General features: G+C 39.2%; 1 protein-coding gene across 2 annotated transcripts in view; it reads left to right on the top strand.

Moving 5' to 3' along the window:
* The first annotated feature begins 330 nt into the window (after nt 1–330).
* Nucleotides 331–23,424, top strand: part of mTor (serine/threonine-protein kinase Tor) — a 415,570-nt gene continuing 392,476 nt past the window's right edge. For both annotated transcript variants that reach the window (XM_067136412.2, XM_067136411.2), the window contains exons 1-2: nt 331–664; nt 769–898. In XM_067136412.2, the coding sequence (XP_066992513.2) occupies nt 572–664; nt 769–898 (223 nt within the window). In that variant the 5' untranslated portion in view covers nt 331–571. The remainder of the gene's footprint in view (nt 665–768; nt 899–23,424) is intronic.

The raw sequence follows: 23,424 nt of genomic DNA, 5'->3' as shown, positions 1-23,424 counted from the left end.
CTGGTGGGATTATACCTGCCATTATTGAATATATGTAACTAACATAAGTCTACTCAACAAAGACTGCACCTCATAAGTTTAGTATTAGTTTCCCACTTTAATATATTTAACAGTGAATATCCGTATATTAATGAAGTCCAAACATACACGACAAAGAAAGAAGTTAGATTATTCACACAATAATCGTTTCTAATCGTGCAAAATACATTGAAGTTTAGAGTGAACGGGAATCAGTTATCTTCAATAACGCTTGGTTGAGTACTCATTGGAAGTTTTACAGCTGTAATGTAAGAGAGCTACCTTGTTTGTGTTGTGTTGACAGGAGCTTTTTGTGTGGTATATCCTTTTCAATTAATTTAAGTGTGCAGTCATTGTTTTTCAGTATTTAATAGGCCTAATTGTGCTCTAAATGGTTACGTCTATAAATATCGATATGACAAAAACGAACAAAGTGAATGCCGAGTATTGACACTAGGGAACTGAAGATTGACCTGTGAGAAATTTCTTTTGATATGTTTATTTCTGTTTGTGGTATTTTCATGCCGTAACTTAAGCCACACTCTAAGTAAAGATGTCGAATGCATTGATGCAGCAGTTCGTGTCTGGACTGAAGTCCCGACACGCAGAAGTCCGGTCAAAAGCCGCAAGAGATTTGTATCACTATGTAAGCATAATATTCTCACTTAGTAACTGTGTATTTTATGCATATAAATAACGTGTATTATTTCGCAATAAAAGCCTACTATCCACTTGCTTTGTCGCTCTTAGGTAAAAACGGAATTGCGAGAAGTTTCTGTGGAAGAATTGATATCATTTATGGATGAGTTTAACCACCACATATTTGAAATGGTGTCCGGATCGGATATCAATGAGAAGAAAGGCGGCATTCTTGCTATAGGTGAGTAGTTTGGTGTTCAGCTTTCTGCATTTGCAGAGACCTCTGATTGGGCCAAGTAGCAATGAGTTTAGAAAGAGCAATTGAATGGGAGGTTGTAAAGATGATTATCAGTCTACATCAGTCCTCAAGGGTCTGGAACCAATTATTCCAATATTTGACTGAGATGACTATTCTGTGTATGTTGGCAAATACTTGGAGTATATGGTTTGCTATCCAAGGTATAATGCCATGTTATACCCCATCTACTGAGAGAGAACAAACTACTTCTTTCCCTGTTTATTAGAAGTGACTGTTAACCCTCAAGCTGGTGGTCATTTCTCCTGTTATGGTAAGGGTATTTTACTGGCATTGCAGACTCTTAACGTAAATATTGCCAATAATCATTGACAAGTTATACATCGACAAAATGGTGGGCAAACCTAAATTGTTTTATCCATAAAATAACAAGGAATAAGAATATTATGTTGTTAAAACAGTTATTTACCTTCCAGAAATCTGAAGACAAAAAAAAAATGTTTGAATTTGTTTATATTGCTTACTTTTGCAAAACTTTTACTCTAAATTTTATATAGTTAATAGTACTGGTCTGAATTTAAAAAGTATAGGTCTACGATTTATACAACTGTTCACCACAGCTTGTAAATTTCAGAGTCTCATGGGTGAGTCTTCCTTTTTACTTGACTATTGTCAGGCCGGTATTACTCCAGCCCGGTTGACAACATATTTAAAATGTTATAGGTAAGTGGAAATGAATGAAATCTTACGTGGAGTGCATCTCAGAGGAAAGATGTGTTCATTGCGATGTACAGGAACCCACCGTTCCGCCCCAAGAAGTACATTTACTTTTATAACCTAATGAAAAGTGTTACACGCCATTTTCATTTCTAAAGTAGCTACTTGCAGTCCTATTAGCCAATGTAAAGTGGCACGTGATCTCGTTCCCGTCAATAATGTTAATCATAATACGTTACCAACCCCAGTACAATAAAAGCGCAAGAAAATGTAACGTGTTGAGGAAATAATGTACAGTACATTCCAAACCAATGGTCTTGTCCAGGTCCTATTCTAATGTCCGCACAGCAAGAACCAGACCAGTCGTGTTTCCACACGAAACTAGAGGCCTAGGGCCGCTTCACAGCTTCTAACCTGGGGGCTTATGCCCCCAGACCCTCTTTGCTATAACCTAATGAAGATTATTATATGCCATTTTCATTTCTGAAGTAGCTACTTGCATTCCTATTGGCCAGTGTAAAGTGGCACGTAATCTCGTTCCCGTCAATAATGTTAATCATAATCCGTTACCAACCCTAACACAATAAAAACGCAAGAAAATGTAACATGTTACGGAAGCAATGTACAATACACTCCAAACCAATGGTCTTGTTCAGGTCCTATCCTAACATCCGCACGGCAGGAACCAGTCCAGACCAATCGTGTTTCCACATGAAACTAGAGGCCTAGGGCCGCTTTGTGGATTCTAACCTGGGGGTTTACGCCTCCAGACCCTCTGTGCTTGTCCCTGTATCACTGGTCTTGTCCAGGTCCTATCCTAACATCCACACGGCAAGAACCAGTCCAGACCAATCGTGTTTCCACACAAAACTAGAGGCCTAGCGCCACTTTGCTTGTCCCTATATCACTGGTCTTGTCCAGGTGCTATCCTAACGTCCACACAGCTATCGAAGCACCACTTACTCATTACTTCCTAAGTACAGAGGTTGGCAGCACTGAGCAGCACTTGACAACATCCTTACATGTACATATAAGAAACTCATAAATCAAGATGACAACATCCTTCCCGAGAAGGCTGTGAGCGTGAAAACAAATGACAGTCGTTCCGCAGGTGTGAAAATCTTGTCAACCGGGCTGGAGTAATGATGTCAGGCCTGCAGAAATGTACTAGTTTATGATAACATCCCTGTTGAATTTCCACCATAACCCTAACTGATAACAGGAACTGGGATGGGTTCATTTACCAATCCTCTAACTGTACTGACCATGAAGTCTCATCTTGGTAAAGACTTACCAGTGTTCATTATGTACAGGATGTATGCATCAAATAATCCGATATCTAGAAGATTTGGAGGGGGAAAAATAAAGTTGCTTTGTACAGTTGTTTTTTGTACCTTCCATACAGTTTGCCTACATTATGAAACACTGAAGTATTCTATGTCATTGTAACTGAAATACCCCTACTTGATACGAGATAGGCCTAATTATTCTCCACAGGCATCTAAATCAGCTGTGAGAGTCGTTATTATGCTTCATATTTAAGTAGCCTCCTCTCTTTTTCTTTCCTTTTTTTTTTTTTTTTGCGTCGCACTGACACAGATGGGTCTTATGGCGACGATGGAACAGGAAAGGGTTAGGAGTGGGAAGGAAGCGGCCGTGGCCTTAAATAAGGTATAGCCCCAGCATTCGCCTGGTGTGAAACTGGGAAACCACGGAAAACCATCTTCAGGGCTGCCGACAGTGGGGTTAGAACCTACTGTCTCCCGAATACTGGATACTGGCCGCACTTAAGCGACTGCAGCTATCGAGCTGGCTGACACAAGCCCCGTGGGGCCTCAAACATGTGGAAAGCATGTGTCACTCGGCAAGTAGTTGGAATTACTGGTGCTGTTATGTAACTTAAGGGATTCGTCCTGTATGTTCATGTCAGGTCCCGGGGAGACTAATTACCTCGGATTAAGCAGGGGTATTTCTGTTCTCTTTGACACAGAATACTGCAGTGTATTCAAATTTTACGGGAGGTACAGAAAAAGAACAACACGGTTCAACCTGGAAGAAGAACTAGGCCTAAATAACTCAACAGACCATGGAAGATTCACATCTAAGATGCTTCGTGTACCTTTCAGTCCATCTGATAAATGCACTTATTTTTAGTATCCACACCTCCAATAAAGATATTATACTGTGGATCAGTAGGGGTTTCAACCGCTCATTACCTTTCGGCTTCTTGCTACATTGTCCTTGGCGTGATACCCAGTTGTGAGGCATAAACTGGTTATGTTTTCTTCTCTGTATAAGCTACCAGCAGCATGTCACCTCGCCTAAAATAGATTCAAGTTTTGTACCTGAAACAATCTCTTTGAAATTTTATTTACTGTTCCTGTGTGGTATCTCATTCAAGTACGATAGTTTGTTCCTGAAAATTGTCTGCCATAATAAAGTTATTTACACATTCACAAACTCAAATCTGCATAAACCTGTTCCAACAATAGTTGGATCACAAACACAGCCCGGAACATTACAAAAGACGTCAACTAGATTCCTCGCTAACCACTGACTCATAATTTATCACAACGCCCAACAAATTCAGTCCACCAGAAGAATCAAGAAATGTTTTGATATGGCTGATACGAGTAGGCTACATATCAGCACTTCGGGCTTATATCAGAAGGAAAACTAGCAACTAATTGTCACTGGCTCATCTGAGACATACCGTTGAGTATGTAGTTGTTAGCGAAAGACACAGAGATTATGAAGCTACTTTGACAATATTTTATATACTGTACAATTACTACAGTGTGCAACTGTAAAAACTATTTCCTGATAATGACCGAACATTTCTCTTTCAATTGATTCATAATTAGCACCTCTCGATGGATAGTAGTTCGATTATTGCAATAAAAATGTCTGATATCAGGGGTTTGCCATTTCGAGGGTTAATGTTCTGCACATTAGGGATGGGACAAATGGTTACTTTCCAGTATCATGTTCCTGTGTATCCGTTACACTGTAGTATTAGGTTGGAGTATTAGGATATAAAAGTAACATAATACAAGTTGCAGGTCAACTTCTGGAAGGAACATTCCTTATACCTGCTGTCTCTTGTAGCCCCTAAACACACCTTAGAAAGCACTTATAAATAGCAATACTATATCTTCATCTCGCTTTCTTCTCTCCCACTGTCTCTTTTGCTAGCTCGTCACTCACATTCTTAACTAAAAATGTTTGCAGTGAACCATTTACATTCCGAGAACTAATACCAATACTTCGAAACCTTCATGTATAAGTAGCGCCGTGTCTGCTATGTGCATTCATAGATGTGCAAGGATCTGTAGTTAAACAGACATTAGGACCAGACTTTATAAAATATGTTGATGAACGAGTGTCATATACACTTCAGATGCCGCTGGAATGAGTCATGAGAAAATATCCCTACCAGGCAAGACGTAAGCAGAGTTTAATCCAGTACTTTATTTTGTTATATCTTATTTTACTTTGCACCGACACAGACTGATCTTAAGGTGACAATGGGATAGGATAGGACAGGATTATGTCGGAGTCAACTGTGGCCTTAACTGAGGAACAGTCCCAGCATTTGCTTGATGTGAAAGTGGGAAACCACCAAAAACCATCTTAAGGACTGCCGGTAGTGGAGTTCGAATCCACCATCTCCCGAATACAACCTAACAGCTACTTAACGCAAACCATGTAGCCAACTCGCCCTGGAAATCAAGTATAAAATGCTCCAAAATCATATTTTGTCATTTACAGAAGGTTGTGGATATGTGGTAAACAACAGTGTCGGTGGCTTGTCCAGCGTCTTTTATTTTTTTCTGTATACCACTCCTTCTCTTTTGTATTGGTAAAAATTACGATAGCGGCTTTTGCTGCACTTAATATGCTTACAATATTGTGATTTTTTATATCCCACCTTTTCAATACAATTGGTTTTATGTTGTTAGATCATAATGCTACAACACTGTTTTATAGGGACATATTTCGCTTGAAATTCAAGCATCCTCAGCCTATATAATCATCTCAAGGTTAAGACCTGTCATATTTGATTAGTTTTGACAAATTTGTGCTTAATTATAATTCTGACAATAAAGTAATAAAATATATAAACATAGGAATTTATGAACACATTAATAGTTTAACAATATGAATAACTATACTAAAATTGGAATAACCGTTAATTCTAAAGATATTGACATCCAAAACACAGTGTCTTCAAATGTTGAAAATTTGGCTAAAATTGTTTTCTCAAAGTTCTAGTTTATTAAAAACAATTGTAATTTGACTTCTATGTTAAAACTTGAGTCGTAATTATAGTTAAAACTTATTGGTGTCTTAAGATTAAAATCTTGGATCCGTTTGGAATTCAGCTTCTTGTTTTAATTTTGGACAGTAAAATGTTGAATTAGTTAGGTTCATCAAACTAGTCTTGCTTTTACGATCAGATTTTCCGTTGGTAGTAGTTTGTATTTATGAGGTATTTAGTCAAAAGGGACATCAATCCAAAATCTTGAGAAGTTGATTTGTTTCTTTCATAATATTTGAATGATGGTGCATGCCTTTGACTGCTACTACAAAACCTTGTGGACTTTGTTACATTACGGTGACTGTTATCTGTTGTACCAGATGAAAGAAACAAATCAACTCCTCAAGATTTTGAATTGACGTCCCTTTGGACTAAATACCTCATACATACAAACTACTACCAACAGAAAATCTGATCGTAAAAACAAGACTAGTTCGATGGAACTAACTAATTCAACATTTTACTGTCCAAAACTATTAAATTACAGTAGCAAGCCTCAAAATTAAAACAAGAAGCTGAATTCCAAACGGATCTAAGATTTTAATCTTAAGACACCTATAAGTTTTAACTATAATTACAACTCAAGTTTTAACATAGAAGTCAAATTACAATTGTTTTTAATAAACTAGAACTTTGAGAAAACAATTTTAGCCAAATTTTCAACATTTGAAGACACTGTGTTTTGATGTCAATATCTTTAGAATTAACGGTTATTCCAATTTTAGTATAGTCATTCATATTGTTAAACTATCAATGTGTTCATAAATTCCTGTGTTTATATATTTTATTACTTTATTGTTAGAATTATAATTAAGCACAAATTTGTCAAAACTAATCAAATATGACAGGTCTTAACCTTGAGATGATTATATAGGCTGAGGATGCTTGAATTTCAAGCGAAACATGTCCCTATAAAACAGTGTTGTAGCATTATGATCTAACAACATAAAACCAATTGTAATGAAAAGGTGGGATATAAAAAATCACAATATTGTAAGCATATTATAGCAAATTCAGTATGGGTACTAATCATGAGATTGGTTACATGTAATTTTGCTGCACTGCCTCACAGGTTGCAGTCGATGACAAAATTTCAGAATGCACAGATTCACGTGATGGGACTTGCGATAGCTTTTCAAAGAAATTTTTTTAAAAAACCCATGACACTACAGCCCGTGAAGGGCCTTGGCCTACCAAGCGACCGCCGCTCAGCCCGAAGGTCTGCAGATTACGAGGTGTCGTGTGGTCAGCACGACGAATCCTCTCGGCCGTTATTCTTGGCTTTCTAGACTGGAGCCGTCATCTCCCCGTCAGATGGCTCCTCAATTCTAATCACGTAGGATGAGTGGACCTCGAACCAGCCCTCAGGTCCAGGTAAAAATCCCTGACCTGGCTGGGAATCGAACCCGGGGCCTCTGGGTACGAGGCAAGCACGCTACCCCTACACCACGGGGCTGGCTGCGAAAGCTTTTCAGGACCTGATATTTGAGTACCATGTACATTATTAGAACTATATGAACCGGTAGAATTTTTAATTTTTTAAAATAATAATAGGGTACCTTATTTCAACGAGTTTCTAAGAAACCATTTTCCTGTGATTGAGTTGCCCACATAAATCGTATCGGATGTAATACATCCACTCACTCGTTGTCCAGAACACGGAGTGAAACTCGAGATGCAAGGTGGGAACACCGCGCGTAACTGTTGTGGGGAACTACGCGTCTGTATGTATTACCACCAGTAAGCCTAATACAAAAAACTTCGAATACCTAAAGAATATCTGTAACCGACCAGCAAATAACAGGATAGGAATATCAGTACTACCACTAAACTGTTAAAAAAGTATCGCTCACGCCTGCTCAAGAGTGCACGCTTAAAGCAAGCTGCTATGCTTCCTAATACCCGTTAGCCAATCAGAAACTCCCTAACTTTCCTTTGGCTTCGCTTAGACAGTTACTTTTGTATTAGGGTCTCCGGAGGAACATAATATTTCTAGAACAGCTTACTGTTATGGATTAGGATACAGTATCATGTTACGATATGTAACTCCCATCTCTACTGCACATTGGAAAATTAATTTTTGGAGCACAGATTCTTTGAATATTTGGTAGCACTTTAATACAAGTAATGGATATTTGTGCAGTAAAAACAATTAAAATGCTTGTGTAAAAATGTGATTTGACTGAGAAGAGAGTGTTTCCTTCGTGATAGCTTAGGTCCCACTAATCTGCCGTAAAAAATGTATTTTTTTATAGAGAAGGGTTAAAAGCAGGCACATTATGCATCTGTAGGACACTAGATCACTAAGTTGGTTATTGTGATGAAACCTACAACCTGTTTTCCAGTCATTGACTGGGTCAGGGATGCAATGAAAAAGCAGCACTGGAACTTTCCGAGGGAACCAAGAGAAAGTGTTAGTTTTTAAACAACACACAGTTTCCAGTTTTTAGACATGTCACCATCATCCTTGGCGTGTTTTTGTGTCTTGTTTTTGGTGTTTGTTCCAGAATGGTGACATTGAAGCAGCCATGTTTGTTGGGTCAAACGTGCTTAGAGGAGGTCCAACAAATATTATGAATAATGATGGTGAGGTTAATGTTTTCATTGACATGGAAAACATTCCTGGAGTCATGGTGAGGTTCATCTGGAAAGATCACTTTCCACACTTGTTTCATCATAGAGGTTCTGGAACACCGTTCTGGTGTGTTTTGCCATGAGAGAAGCCCTGGATTTAGATATTATATAATTTTACACACGAGCCAAGGGGCAAAACCTGCGTTAATGCAATAGTTATGTATAGTATCGCATTTTTTGGGCCAGAAGACTGACCATGATTTTAGGTTGGAAATTTAAGAACAAATATATTTTCCAAAATTTAAGCAAGGAACATTACATTCTAAGTACAGGCACAATATATTCATTTTCACTGTTACTCATAATGCTGTTTTTCACTTCCGTTACTAGTTTCTGGTTCTTCAAAAAGCACTCTGTCTTCAGTATCATAAAGTGCATTGCTGATACCATATTTCCGGAATGATTTTTCCCTAGGCGGTGGTCCAGTGTGTCTTTCTGCCCTATTGTCATTCCTTTTGCATATTCTACAGTTCCTAATTTAAATGCTAAATTATACGAACATAGGCTTTTGCAGAACGGTACTTGTTGTTTATACATACATACATACATAACCATTATAGACCGTTATGCCTTTCAGCGTTCAGCCTGCAAGCCTCTGTGAATTTACTAAATGTCGCCACCCCGCGGTGCAGGGGGCAACGCGTCCACCTGTCACCCGGTGGCACCTGGTTCGATTCCTGGCCGGGTCAGGGATTTTTAATTGCAAATTATTAATATTCCTGGCCTGGGGACTGGGTGTTTGTGTCGTCTTTAACCTTCCTTTCATCACATTCAACACTACACTTCTGCAATTACACTTACACGCAGGTTCCTATTATATGGTGGAAGTAGTGGCAAAAGCTCTACAGAGGTCGAGGTCACGAACAAATATCACTTAAAAACTGGTGCTGTGGCCTCATTTAGTTCTATACCTCTTATCTTTAAATCGTTAGAAACTGAGTCTAACCATAGTCGTCTTGGTCTCCCTCTACTCGTCTTACCGTCTATGACAGAGTCCATTATTCTCCTAGGTAACCTATCCTCCTCCATTCGTCTCACATGACTCCACCACCAAAGCCGGTTTATGCGTACAGCTTCATCCATCAAGTTAATTCATAACTTAGCCTGTACCTCCTCGTTCCAAGTACCCTCCTGCCATTGTTCCCACCTGTTTGTACCAGCAATCATTCTTGCTACTTTCATGTCTGTTATTCCTAACTCATGAATAAGATATCCTGTGTCCACCCAGCTTTCGATCCCGTAAAGCAAAGTTGGTCTGAAAACAGACATGTAAAGATAGTTTCACCCGGGAGCTGACTTCCTTCTTACAGAATATTGTTCGCGACTATGCGCTCACCACATTAGCTTTACTACACCTTGATTCAATCTCACTTACTATATTACCATCCTGGGAGAACACACAATGTAAATACTTGAAATTATCTACCTGTTCCAGCTTTGTATCACCAATCTGACATTCAATTCTGTTGAATTTCTTACCTACTGACATCAATTTTGTCTTTGAAAGGCTCATTTTCATACCATGCTCATTTCACCTATTTTCAGGTTCCAAGATTTTAGACTGCAGGCTTTCGGCACAATCTGCCATTAAGACCAAGTCGTCAGCATAGGACAGACTACTTACTACATTTCCACCAAACTGAATCTCTCCCTGTCACTTTATACCTTTCAGCAGATGATCCATGTAAACTACGAACAGCTAAGGTGAAAGATTACAGCCTTGTCTAACCCCTGTAAGTACCCTGAACCAAGAACTCATTTACCATCAATTTTCACTGAAACCCAGTTGTCAACAGAAATGCCTTTGATTGATTTTAATAATCTACACTTAATTCCATAGTCCGCCAGTATGGCGAACATCTTTTCCCTCGGTACCCTGTCATATGCTTTCTCTAGATCTACGAAACATAAACACAACTGTCTATTCCTCTCATAACATTCTTCAGTTATCTGGCGCATACTGAAAATCTGATCCTCTTTGGTCTGAAACCACACTGGTTTTCATCCAACTTCTTCTCAACCACTAATCGCACCCTCCCTTCCAAGATGCCGGTGAATACTTTGCCTGGTATACTTGCAATCCTTCCTGTTCTCCTGTTTATACAAGTAGGTGCAATTACTGCTTTTGACCAATCTGAAGGTACCTTACCAACACTCCATTCTAATCTTACTACTCTATGAAGCCATTTTACCCCTGCCTGCCCACTATACTTCACCATTTCAGGACTAATTTAATCTATTCCTGCTGCTTTATGAAAATGGAGTTTATTTACCACCCTTTCCACTTCCTCAGGCGTAATTTCACCAACATCATTTTCCTCCTCCCCATGAGCTTGGCTGTTCACAACACCACCAGGATGATTTCCTTTTACATTGAGAAGATGTTCAAAATATTCCCTCCACCTCTCCAGTGATTCCCTGGGATGTATTATGAGTTCACCTGAATTACCCAAAATACTGTTCATTTCCTTTTTCCCCTCCCTTCCTAAGATTTTTTATTACTGTCCAGAAAGGTTTCCCTGGTGCTTGACCTAGCCTTTCCAGGTTATTACCAAAATCTTCTCACGACTTCTGTTTGGATTCAAGAACTGTTTATTTCTCTCTGTTTCTTTCATCTACATACAAACCCCTGTCTGCATCATCCCTTGTTTGGAGCCATTTCTGATAAGCCTTCTTGTTACGTTTACAAGCTGATCTCACTTCATCATTCCACCAAGATATTCGCTTTTTCCCATCCTTACACACGGAGTTTCTTAGGCATTCCCTTGCTGTTTGTACTACAGTATCCCTGTATGCCACCCATTCTCTTTCTATATCCTGAACCTGCTTACTGTCCATGCTTTGAAACTTCTCACTAATCATATCCATGTACTTCTGTCTAATTTCCTCGTCCTGGAGATTTTCTACCCTTATTCGTTTGCAGACAGATTTCACTTTCTCTATCCTAGACCAAAAGATATAGTCTGTTATTGATCTGGTACCCCTAGCCTCCCATGTTTAGCAGTGAATAGCCTTATGCTTGAAGAATGTATTCGTTACTGCTAAACCCATACTAGCACAGAAGTCTAGCAAACACTTCCCATTCCCATTAGCTTCCATATCTTCCCCACATTTACCAATCACCCTTTCGTATCCTTCAGTTCTATTTCCAACTATCGCATTGAAATCGCCCATTAGCACTATCCTGTCCTTGCTGTTGACTCTGACTACGATGTCACTCAATGCTTCATAAAACGTGTCAACTTCATCCTCATCTGCACCCTCACATGGCGAATACCCTGAGACGTCCTAATTCCTTCAAATGCCAAATCTACTCACATCATTCGCTCATTTACGTGCCTAACAGAAACTCTGTTGCCTGCAATAGTATTCCTGATAAACATTCCTAACCCATTCTCTGCCCTTTCCTTTTTAACACCCATCAAGTACACTTTATAATCTTCCATCTCTTCCTCGTTATCTCCCCTTAGCCGAATGTCACTTACTACTTCTAGTCATCCAGATGCATCCTCTTTGCTGACTCGGCCAGGTCTACTTTCTTTCTTCCATAAGCCCCATTAATATTGATAGCTCTCCATCGAATTCCATTTCGTTCGCCAAGCTGTTTCCAAGGAGTCCCTCGCCTGTCAAACGAGAGTGGGGCTCCGTTACTCCCATAGGTCCGAGGCTTGCTTAAAATGTTCTGAGCTCGGTAAATTCATGAAGCAGGATGCTCCCCCACTTACACATAGTCCAAGTGAGGATTTCTCCTGTAACGGGTTAGAGACCACAGTGGATTGTATAGTCCTAGCCGCCTGAGCACAAGGAGGTCCATGACTTAGAATAAGTCCGAGATACCCACTCCCATTCTATAGCAGCTGATATCCCGACTCTCAGGACCACTTACTAGGCCACTCAGCCATTGCCCATGGTTCACGAACTAGGACGTGACTACAGTAACCCACACCATGAACCACGTTTATTATTATTATTATTATTATTATTATTATTATTATTATTATTATTATTAATGATTCGCTGGGGCCATCAAGGACCACATTAAGTCTTGTTGCATTTGTCACTGAACTTGGCCTTCTTTAGAGCCCAAATTTCCGTCATTCTTTGTGAGTGGGCCTGCGTACGCTCCTCTGTCCAAGGGGCACCGTGTCTTCTCTTCGGTTTCTCGTCTCGGCTTAGCCCGTTCGTCAATATTTTCTTGTGGAAGAGATCTCTGTTAAGGGCGTCTTCAGCTGAGATATGTAGCATTTGCAGGTCTTCTTTGGTATTTCTAAACCAGGGAATTGTGGTTTTGGGGTTTGAATCAAAAAAGTGAAAGATTTCTTTAGTTAACTTTCTTCCGTCCATTCTTTTCAGATGACCATAAAATCGTGCCCATCCTTTTCTGATTGTGTTGATAATTTTCTCTATTTTGCTGTAGACTTCCTCGTTGGATCTCTCTTGATGTATTCCATTTCTGTACTTTGATCCCAAGACTCCGCTCACAATTTTGCGTTCTTTTTTTCTCCAGTTCGTCAAGGAGTCCTTTGTTGGCATTTAGAGACAGGGTTTCGGCTTCATATAGAACTACTAGCTTCAGAACTGTTTCATAGTGACGTATCTTGGTGTTTTGGGAAAGGCATTTTTTGTTGTAGTTTGTGCGGGATGTTTGGTAGGCTATTTCCAGTTTGCATACTCGCTCCTAAAGTGCTTCTTTGTCCAGTCCATTTTTCATGATGATCTCACCCAGGTATTTGAATTTGTCTACTCGGGTGATGTCCCCGTATTTTGTATGGAGTTTTGGTGGAGCCTCTTTGATGTTAGTCATTACTTCTGTTTTCTCAAACGATATCTGCAGACCAGTTTGTTCGGCAATTTCCTTTAAAATTTCAACTTGAACTCTAGTGGTTTCTATGTCGTTTGAGAGAGCAACAATATCATCGGCAAATGCTAAGCAGTCTGTTGCGATCCCCTTGGATTTGGTTCCTTTTCTTAATGGACTAGTTGGTTTCCTGTAATCTCACCCGCCAGGTTCTGATGATCTTTTCAAGAACACAGTTGAAGAGTTTCGGGGATAGCCCATCACCTTGTCGGACTCCTGTTTTGATGTCAAAGGAATGCGAAAGACATCCGTGGAACTTCACTTTGGATTTTGTATCGGTCAGGGTAGCTCTAATTAATGCCCCAGTTTCAAATAACTCCAAATTTATTTAAGATGTTTAGCAAGATTTCCTGGTCAGTGGAGTCGTACGCTTTCTTGAAGTCCACAAAGACAGACACATACTGCTTGGATCTTTGTGTACAATATCTGATGATCGTTTTGAGATTTTGGATCTGTTCGGCTGTTGAACGACCTTTTCTGAACCCTTCTTGGTATTCACCTATTTGATGTTCGACTTGTGCTTCCAAAGACTCCAGGATGTGAAGTGATAGAATTTTATAAGTCACGGGTAGCAAAGATATTCCTCTGTAGTTGTTGATGTTCTTCATGCTGCCTTTTTGTGTAATTGATGAATCAAAGCTATTTTCCTATCTTCGGGTAGGGTCTCCTTGTTCCAAATTTCTTCTGTTTGCTTTTGCAAGATATCAAGTGATTCCTCTGGGGCATATTTCCATAGTTCTGCTACTACTGAGTCTCTCCCCCGGCGCTTTGTTATTTTTGAGACGGGCAATGTGGCGCTTGATTTCATCCCTGTCGGGTGGTCTGGAATCTGGGTACCTGAGTAAGGGTTCCTTGGTCTCAATGGGGCTTTGCGGTTTAGAGCAATTAAGTAAATTCTTGAAGTAGTCTGCCAGAATGCTGCAATTTTCTTCATTTGACGTTGCCAGTGTGCCGTACTTTTGCTCAAAGCATAGAGATGGTGGTTTATAGCCAGTGAGTTTGCGTTTGAAGACTCTGTAGTACAGTAGGGCCCTACTTAGACGATTTTGGAGTTCTGAGACTCGGCACTTGATAAAACTCCAATTATACTCTAGAAAGTATAACACTTCCATCAATTCCTCACGATACTCGGATTATCTTATATCTCAGCTTAAAAAGATGCAGTTTTTCGACCCTTCTTTGCCGGAGCAAGAACTTACGAGGGCTATTTTTTTTTTCAAGGTCCGATCGGTCGCGACAGTCAAACGCCCGTGAATATATGATGAACCGCTGCGCAGATGTGTTGCGCAACATCTCTGAAATGACCGTTATGCGCCTCACCTCAGTCCCGTCAGTAGTGAACGTGCAGCGCGCTCGTAAACATGGCTACAACGATCGCTTCGCCCGCCAAGTGTGAAGTGCGCGGTGTAATTCAATTTCTTCAGGCTGAGGGGTGCAATGCAGCCGAAATTCATCGCCGATTAAGTCGTGTGTATGGTGAAACGTGCATGAGCGACAGCAAAGTGCGACAATGGTGCAGGAACTTTACAGCAGGGCGTACAGACGTCCATGATGCAGGTGGCCAGGGAAGGAAGCGTGTGTCAACCGATGATCTTGTTCAGCGTGTGGATCAGGCAATTCGAGAAAATCGTCGGTTCACAATTTCTGTGATGAGTGCTTTGTTTCCTGAAATTTCCAGGTCAGCTCTCTACACAATTGTGAGTGAGACACTTCAGTACCGCAAACTTTGTGCGAGATGGGTTCCGAAGATGCTGTCTGACCATCACAAAACACAGCGAATGGGCGCCGCTTTAGCGTTTCTCCAGCGCTACCGTGATGAAGGACCGGATTTTTTGAACAAAATTGTCATAGGGGTCGAGACATGGGTTCATTTTGAAAGGGAAGAAACAAAAGAGCAATCCAAACAGTGGATGCATTCCCACTCCCCGAGTAAGCCAAAGAAATTCAGGCGAACATTCTCCAACAGAAAGTGTATGGCTACTGTGTTCTGGGACCGGAAAGGAGTTCTGTTGGTGGAATTCATGGAACGTGGTTCCACCATCACTGCAGCCGCATACTGTGTGACTATTCAACGTCTACGACGGGCAATTCAGAATAAGCGGAGAGGGATGTTGTCATCAGGCATTGTCCTCCTCCATGACAATGCTCGGCCGCACACTGCAGCTGCCATCACGAACCTCCTGCAGCGTTTCCAGTGGGACGTTTTCGATCACCCAGCATACAGTCCGGACCTGGCTCAATCAGATTTTCACCTCTTTGCTCACATGAAACGCTGGCTAGGAGGACAGCGTTTTGACACCGACGAGGTGCTGCAGACCGGCGTACAAAGATGGTTACTGGTGGCAACGTTCTATCAAGAGGGCATTGACAAGTTGGTACCACGCTACGACAAATGTCTCAATCTATATAAAAATAATATGAATCACCACCTTATCAATACACTATTTTATTTACTACCAAACTGGTAAATAGGGTCAATACCGGTTTCGACCCCTATGGGGTCATCCTCAGTTGACACATATAAATATCTATAAAAACATCACATATAATAGTTAAAGTTTAAAATTGATGGGTCATTAGTATACTGGTAAGTACATATGCATGTATTATGGAATTTATAAAATTGTTCTATTAGAGCTATTATGTAGATTTTCTGTTTCTTTGTGAACAGTATCAAAAGTATTGTATTGGATGTGGTTCATCCATTTGACAAAATGCTAGTGGATTGAATATGTACATTTGCTGAGAGGTACATGCTATTCTATTTTACAATTTTTGTTTTACATAATATGGGGTAAAATTATTACATTTGCACATATATGGTGATATTAGGTACAATGTAGGGTGTTAAAGATGTACTGTTTGAATTTTCAGTATCCTGATTAAGTTTGTTCTATTAGAGCTATTATGTAGATTTTCTGTTTCTTTGTAAACAGTATCAAAAGTATTGTATTGGATGTGGTTCATCCATTTGACAAACTGCTAATGGATTGAATATGTACATTTGCTGAGAGGTACATGCTATTCTATTTTACAATTTTTGTTTTACATAATATGGGGTAAAATTATTACATTTGCACATATATGGTGATATTAGGTACAATGTAGGGTGTTAAATATGTACTATTTGAATTTTCGGTATCCTGATTACATTTCATGTAGTGGTTGTAAAGTTTACTGATTCACTTGTTTAGTTCAGTTAAATGCATAATGACCTTGTTGGTTTGAATTCTTAAAATTAAAATTTATTAATTTAATTTATTAATTTAATTTAATTTAATTTAATTTAATATATTAATTTACAACACGTCTCCACGATACAACCAACATACAACCTAATTTAGATATACGACATCCAATATGCACTTCATCTCTTAATGGTGACCTACTCAACTTGTATTCGACACGCGACAAGATGTGAACATTTTCTCAATGATATTCAAGATTTCCAACTACAACAGCAGTATCCTACAAAATTACCAGTTATTACTATAATATATTATGCAATTTACTCGTAACGCGCACAGCATGTGATCGATCCTATTCAAGTAAACATATATTTTAATAGACCTACAATACAACAACCTACAGTACTGTCACCAATTTATATTTATATTTCATTTAGATTTTTTGAATATGCACATAGCACCACATATCAATACCATTATCTAATGTACTTTAAATAAGTATTTCATACCGGTTTTAGCCCCAATGTTTTATCTTAGCAAGACTTTTATATGTCTAACAAAATAAAGTGTCAAGACACAATTCTATTTTAAGATTGAAAACGGGAATAAGAGGTGCTACAAACTTATATATTAATATTAAGCATTCATGTTAACTAGGTATTACATACCCATTTTAATTTTAAGAATTCAAACCAACAAGGTCATTATGCATTTAACTGAACTAAACAAGTGAATCAGTAAACTTTACAACCACTACATGAAATGTAATCAGGATACCGAAAATTCAAATAGTACATATTTAACACCCTACATTGTACCTAATATCACCATATATGTGCAAATGTAATAATTTTACCCCATATTATGTAAAACAAAAATTGTAAAATAGAATAGCATGTACCTCTCAGCAAATGTACATATTCAATCCATTAGCAGTTTGTCAAATGGATGAACCACATCCAATACAATACTTTTGATACTGTTTACAAAGAAACAGAAAATCTACATAATAGCTCTAATAGAACAAACTTAATCAGGATACTGAAAATTCAAACAGTACATCTTTAACACCCTACATTGTACCTAATATCACCATATATGTGCAAATGTAATAATTTTACCCCATATTATGTAAAACAAAAATTGTAAAATAGAATAGCATGTACCTCTCAGCAAATGTACATATTCAATCCACTAGCATTTTGTCAAATGGATGAACCACATCCAATACAATACTTTTGATACTGTTCACAAAGAAACAGAAAATCTACATAATAGCTCTAATAGAACAATTTTATAAATTCCATAATACATGCATATGTACTTACCAGTATACTAATGACCCATCAATTTTAAACTTTAACTATTATATGTGATGTTTTTATAGATATTTATATGTGTCAACTGAGGATGACCCCATAGGGGTCGAAACCGGTATTGACCCTATTTACCAGTTTGGTAGTAAATAAAATAGTGTATTGATAAGGTGGTGATTCATATTATTTTTATATAGTGATACTAATCAATACGGACATGAAGCTTATAAATAATAAATGTCTCAATCTGCGAGGCGACTATGTTGAAAAATAGCTGTGATGTATCAGTAAGTGTTACTAATAGAAAAGTGTCAAATTTGTACTGCTGTTTCATTTCGTGACCAATCGGACCTTGAAAAAAAAATAGCCCTCGTATTCAGGTCATAACACTGCAATTCCCTCCAAACGTTCAGGAGATATTGGTAGCGTCAAACGTCCAGGACTTAGAGCAGCTCGATGACGTCCTGAGGAAACTCGATACTGCGCACACTCAGAACATAACAAAAGCAGGTAAAACCAAAGAAACTACGACTAACTCCGCGGAAGTGGAGACTCCGGTTCAAGTAAATCCAGAACCGCAAGAAGAAAGGGAGACTCTTCGAGACATTCTGTTCCGGTACAGAAGATATAGAAATCGTCCCTACGAAGAGAGGGCTATGTTTCAACAAGGACCTTCATGGAGGCAGACAGCTAGCCAATCCAATGACAATAGGAACTCCCAGTGGAAAGAATTAGAGAAATGTTGGAGAGAGACTAGAGAATACGTAAGGAATAAGAACAGGGAAGAAGGTTTACCTGGAGCAGCTTCTTTGGAATACCAGGCAGAGGTTCAAAGAAGAAATGAGAGAACGGAAATGGATCCGAAGCAATAAAGAGATTGCCTGAAAACCCGGAGGAAGGAAAAGTAATATGTAGCACAGCCATCAATCATTGGTATTTAGAGGATACAGATTTACTGTATGAGGATTCAAGACCATGACAGCCTCAGATACAGCGCGGCTTACCGATCATTATTATTAAGTTTGGCAATATGATTGTCAACTCTTTGGTAGACTCAGGATCACGAGCCTCACTAATTTCGCAAAAAGGGCCGATGACCTTCGATGTTAGGCCCCTTAAAACAACAAGCAAGCAATTTCGCAAAAATTGATAGATGTGGCGCAAGAGACGGCCAACATTTCCATCCTGCCTGTTGCCCAAGTTAAGGTTAAAGGCATAGTTCCCAACAAGGCTATTAAATGTAAATTCCAGGCATTTCTTGAGTTAGAAATTGATGATGTTAATTTCCAGCATCTATTTTTGATTTTGACTCAAATCAAATTTGATTTAATCCTTGGATTGGACTTCCTCATTCAACATGGGGAAATCATTGATTATCCTGCTAACATGATTAAATTTTTCCACGTTGAATCTGTGGAGCTACAGTTGGTTGCTTGTAATGAAGTGAAGCATCTGGAATTTGAGACCCTGGTGGATATAGTAGAAGGCAAGATGAGCGAGGCTCCGCCTATCGAAGAAAGCATCCACGAAGAGGGGGACCCGAGGAAGTGGGACCCATAGAGGACCTGATGGCATCCATCATCGATGGTGAGTTCAACGAGGACCACTACAACTTCACGATTTATGCAGTGTAGCTGAAAGCCCAGATTATGATGATGAAGCAGCAGAGGCGATCCAAGAACTTTTCGAGAAATTTCCAGATGTATTTGCTGATAAACCTGGAGTTATCAAGGGTTTTCAACACCACTTAGATGTTACTGACACTTCACCCTATAAGAAACGGCCTTATCTGATACCCATGAAGTATTTGGAGGAAACTCAAGTCATCATTGAACGGTAGGAAGAACAGATAGCAACGTCGAGGGAATTTTCAACTCTGCCAACCTCAAGAAATACTTTACCAGGACATGAATAAAAAGAAAATCATCTACCAATTTTCTTTTTTCCTGGGCGGGGGGAGATGAAACGGGAATGCCCTGCGAGCATTCGCGTTCGTGTATTTCTTGAGAGGAACGTGCTAGCACCCGACTTCTTAGTGTGAACACTATTGATCCATGAGGGGCAGCAGTATTCAGCAACAGAATATGATAAGGCTAATGCTGTTGATCATAGAACATGAGTATTGGCTCCCCATGATGTACCAGCAAGTTTCTGAAGAATATTATTTCTAGTTTTAACTTTAGCAGCTACATTTGAGAGATGTTGCTTGAAAGTCAAAGTTCTATCAAATGTTATTCCCAGGTATTTTGGTGTACTGCAGGACGGCAACACCTGACCTCGGAATTTTATTGTTGGTTTGTAATTAGACTGTCTGTTGCGTAAGTGGAATGTAGATATATCTGTTTTTTTAGGATTTAGGTGAAAACACCATTTCTTGAAGTATGCGTCCAAGGCTTCCAGATCAGTGGCTAGAGTAGTTTCAGCATCATAAAAGAGTCACCAAACAAATGTCATCAGCATAAATTAAGTTTTTGATGATGTGTCTGGGAAGTCGTATATGTATAGACTGAAAAGAAGGGGGGGGGCGAGGACTGATCCTTGAGGTAAACCATCGTTTAATTTAAACACACTACTTCTGTCATTATCAGCATAGATCTGGAAGTACCTATTACTAAGCATATTGCTAAGTAAGGCCGTAAGGTTATGACATGGGATAACACTAAAAAAATTTAGAAGGAATCCTTCTCGCCAGACAGTATCATAGGCAGCTGATAGATCCAAAAAGGCAGCCACGCTTACTGATTTCCTGTCATATCCATTTTCGATATACGTGACGAGAGAGAGTACTTGATCATTACAACTTCTTCCGGGTGTAAATCCTGCTTGCTCTATAGCAATGTAGCAGTTGATTGTTTCATAAATTCTATCGTAGATCAGTCGCTTAATGCCTATTGCTCATGGTAAAATGTTTCGTAAAATTTGTTGTACAATTAATTTTATAAAAATTTGGTGAAAACAAGTTGTGTTTCTCACGGAAAAATTATTTTATAAAATCCATGGAAGCATCAGGATGGCCATCTATGAACTCACTTCTGAACTAAGATGTGTATGTGCTGCCATCTATTGATAAACTTTTAAACCAAGAATCAGCTGTTCAACTTAGAGTGTGTTTGAGAGTATGGCTCCAACAAACAAAGCAGAACTTGCTGCCTTAGCTACAATTATATATTGTACAGTGGTAAAAAGAAATGCCAGGAAATGCTGGACTCAGGATTGGATCAAAAGAAGAGAAGGAGGTAGAGGATTGCTCTCCTGGTCGAAAATTAGTTGAGTTTATAAGACCAGCATTCATATAGGAATCGGTGATAATTTTTTCTGCCTCTCTTGCATTTCTCTTGTGGTAAAGTGGCGTTTTAACTTTGTTTAAACAAAGATTTTTCTGGTATTCGTCCAGTAAAACACTAACAGCTTCCTTAGTCCACTCGGATCCTGCCATTTTAGAATGAAGTGTTTGTTTACAATCAAACTTCACAATCTTCTCACGACATAGCGCCAGCATCATCGTGATGTCAGTTTCGCTGATTGGTTCGTTTCGTAAAATTAATTTTACGGAATAGAACATCCTATTATATGAAAAGTTTTATTAAAGGTTTTATAAAACTTGAATTTGACCGTGAGCAACAGAAATTTTATAAAATTAAATTATTGTACAATAAATTTGACAGAAAATTTTACTGTGAGCAACAGGCATTACGCTTAAGGAGTTTAGATGTGACACTTAGAAGTGCTATTGGACGGGCCGGGCTGAGTGGCTCAGACGGTTAAGGCGCTGGCCTTCTGACCCCAACTTGGCAGGTTCGATCCTGGCTTAGTCCGGTGGTATTTGAAGGTGCTCAAATACGTCAGCCTCGTGTCGCTAGATTTAGGGGCACGTAAAAGAACTCCTGCGGGACTAAATTCCGGCACCTCGGTGTCTCCAAAAACCGTAAAAGAGTAGTTAGTGGGACGTAAAACAAATAACATTGATATTGCAATTGGACGGTAGCTTTCCACTTTAGATGGATCTCTATTTGGTTTCAGTATGGCTATTATCTTTGTTTTTTTATCAGAGGTGGGATGTTTCCAGTTTGCAGAATATTAGTGAAGAAGTTGGTTAACCATTTTATTCTGGCTGGTCCGCAATGAGCCAAATCTTCAGGATAAATTCCATCAAATCCTGCAGTTTTTTCAAGTTTTATACTTTTTATTGCGGCTTTAGTTTCCCCTTCTTTGAATGGAGTAGAGAATTCAGAAGGCTGCGGCACTGCTCTTTTCTTGCTGTTCAACTTTAATTTGACATCCTTTTTGGTTCGCTTGTCTTTTGTGTTTTTGGAAACTGATATATGATTAGCAAAATCATTCAAATTGATGGCTGTTTTTGATCTTTTAGTTGCAGGGTTTGAAGAGTCCAATTTTGTAATTATAGACCAGGCTTTCCTGCTAGAATGGGTGTAATCTAGGGATTCCACTGTTTCATGCCAGATTCTTCTTCGACTCTCATCCAAGGATTGGAGGAGACCAGCTGCATTGTCGGAATTAGGATGTTCTTCGTATTCTCTTAGTAATTCCTCACTCTCTGAACTCCAGCCAGGGATATACTCCTTACGATATCCTCTAGGGATGCATTGTCAGGCTGCACCTTTTATAACCCTTACAAATCTGCTGTAGTGGGTGTATGTTGGTTTGATCCATCTTATATTGGAGTCTGTTTGCTTTCAGATTCAGTCCAGTTGGCTTTCTTGAAGTTCCACCTCGGTTTAGGATGTGATCGAACAACAGGTATAGACATCCCAACCTCCAAGAGAACAGGCCTGTGTTGACTATGTGAGAAATTGTTGAGCACTGTACGTCAAACTTGATTGTGTGAATTAAGAAGCCGATTTGTGAAACAAAGATCTGGGGTGTAGCCTCGAGACCAACGAGCTGATTGAAAGATAGGCAGGTCCTTAGCATCAAAAATCAGATTCAGATTTTCAGTTTCCATCCAGTCCACAAGAACTTCACCATTAGAGTCATCCTTGTTATATCAAGATGATGATGATGACTGTTGAAATCACAGATATATATATAGTAGGATAATACAGAGAAGGTATAGGAGGATTAGGCAAAGTATTATCTGGTCGCTTGTACACATTAACTATTGTCATGTTTTCAATGTTAACTGTGGTAGTAAAAATGTCATTTTCAGAGTTCACTGATAGTAATTGGTAATTTGTTATATAATTCCTGACATAAGTTGCAAGGCCATAATTTTTATGATAGACACTATCAATTTAAATCCTGGAATTTTCCCCCTACTCTGTAACTGTAGTTTGTCTGCTGTGTGTGTTTCTTGAAGCATAATGACGTCAACTGCATATTTCAGTGCAATCCTGGAAAGAGACTCACATTTCGCTCGACTAATCCCTTCGATATTCAATTGACAAATGCGCAGCGATGGTCCAATTCTACGAACTTGAGGGTCCTGAAAAGGACCACACATCTCCTCCTTGTTCGCT

This window comes from Anabrus simplex, chromosome 1 (genome assembly GCF_040414725.1).
Source record: "Anabrus simplex isolate iqAnaSimp1 chromosome 1, ASM4041472v1, whole genome shotgun sequence".
NCBI lineage: Eukaryota > Metazoa > Arthropoda > Insecta > Orthoptera > Tettigoniidae > Anabrus > Anabrus simplex.
The sequence above is the reverse complement of the archived record's forward strand: the minus strand, read 5'-3'. Positions and strand labels throughout refer to the sequence as shown.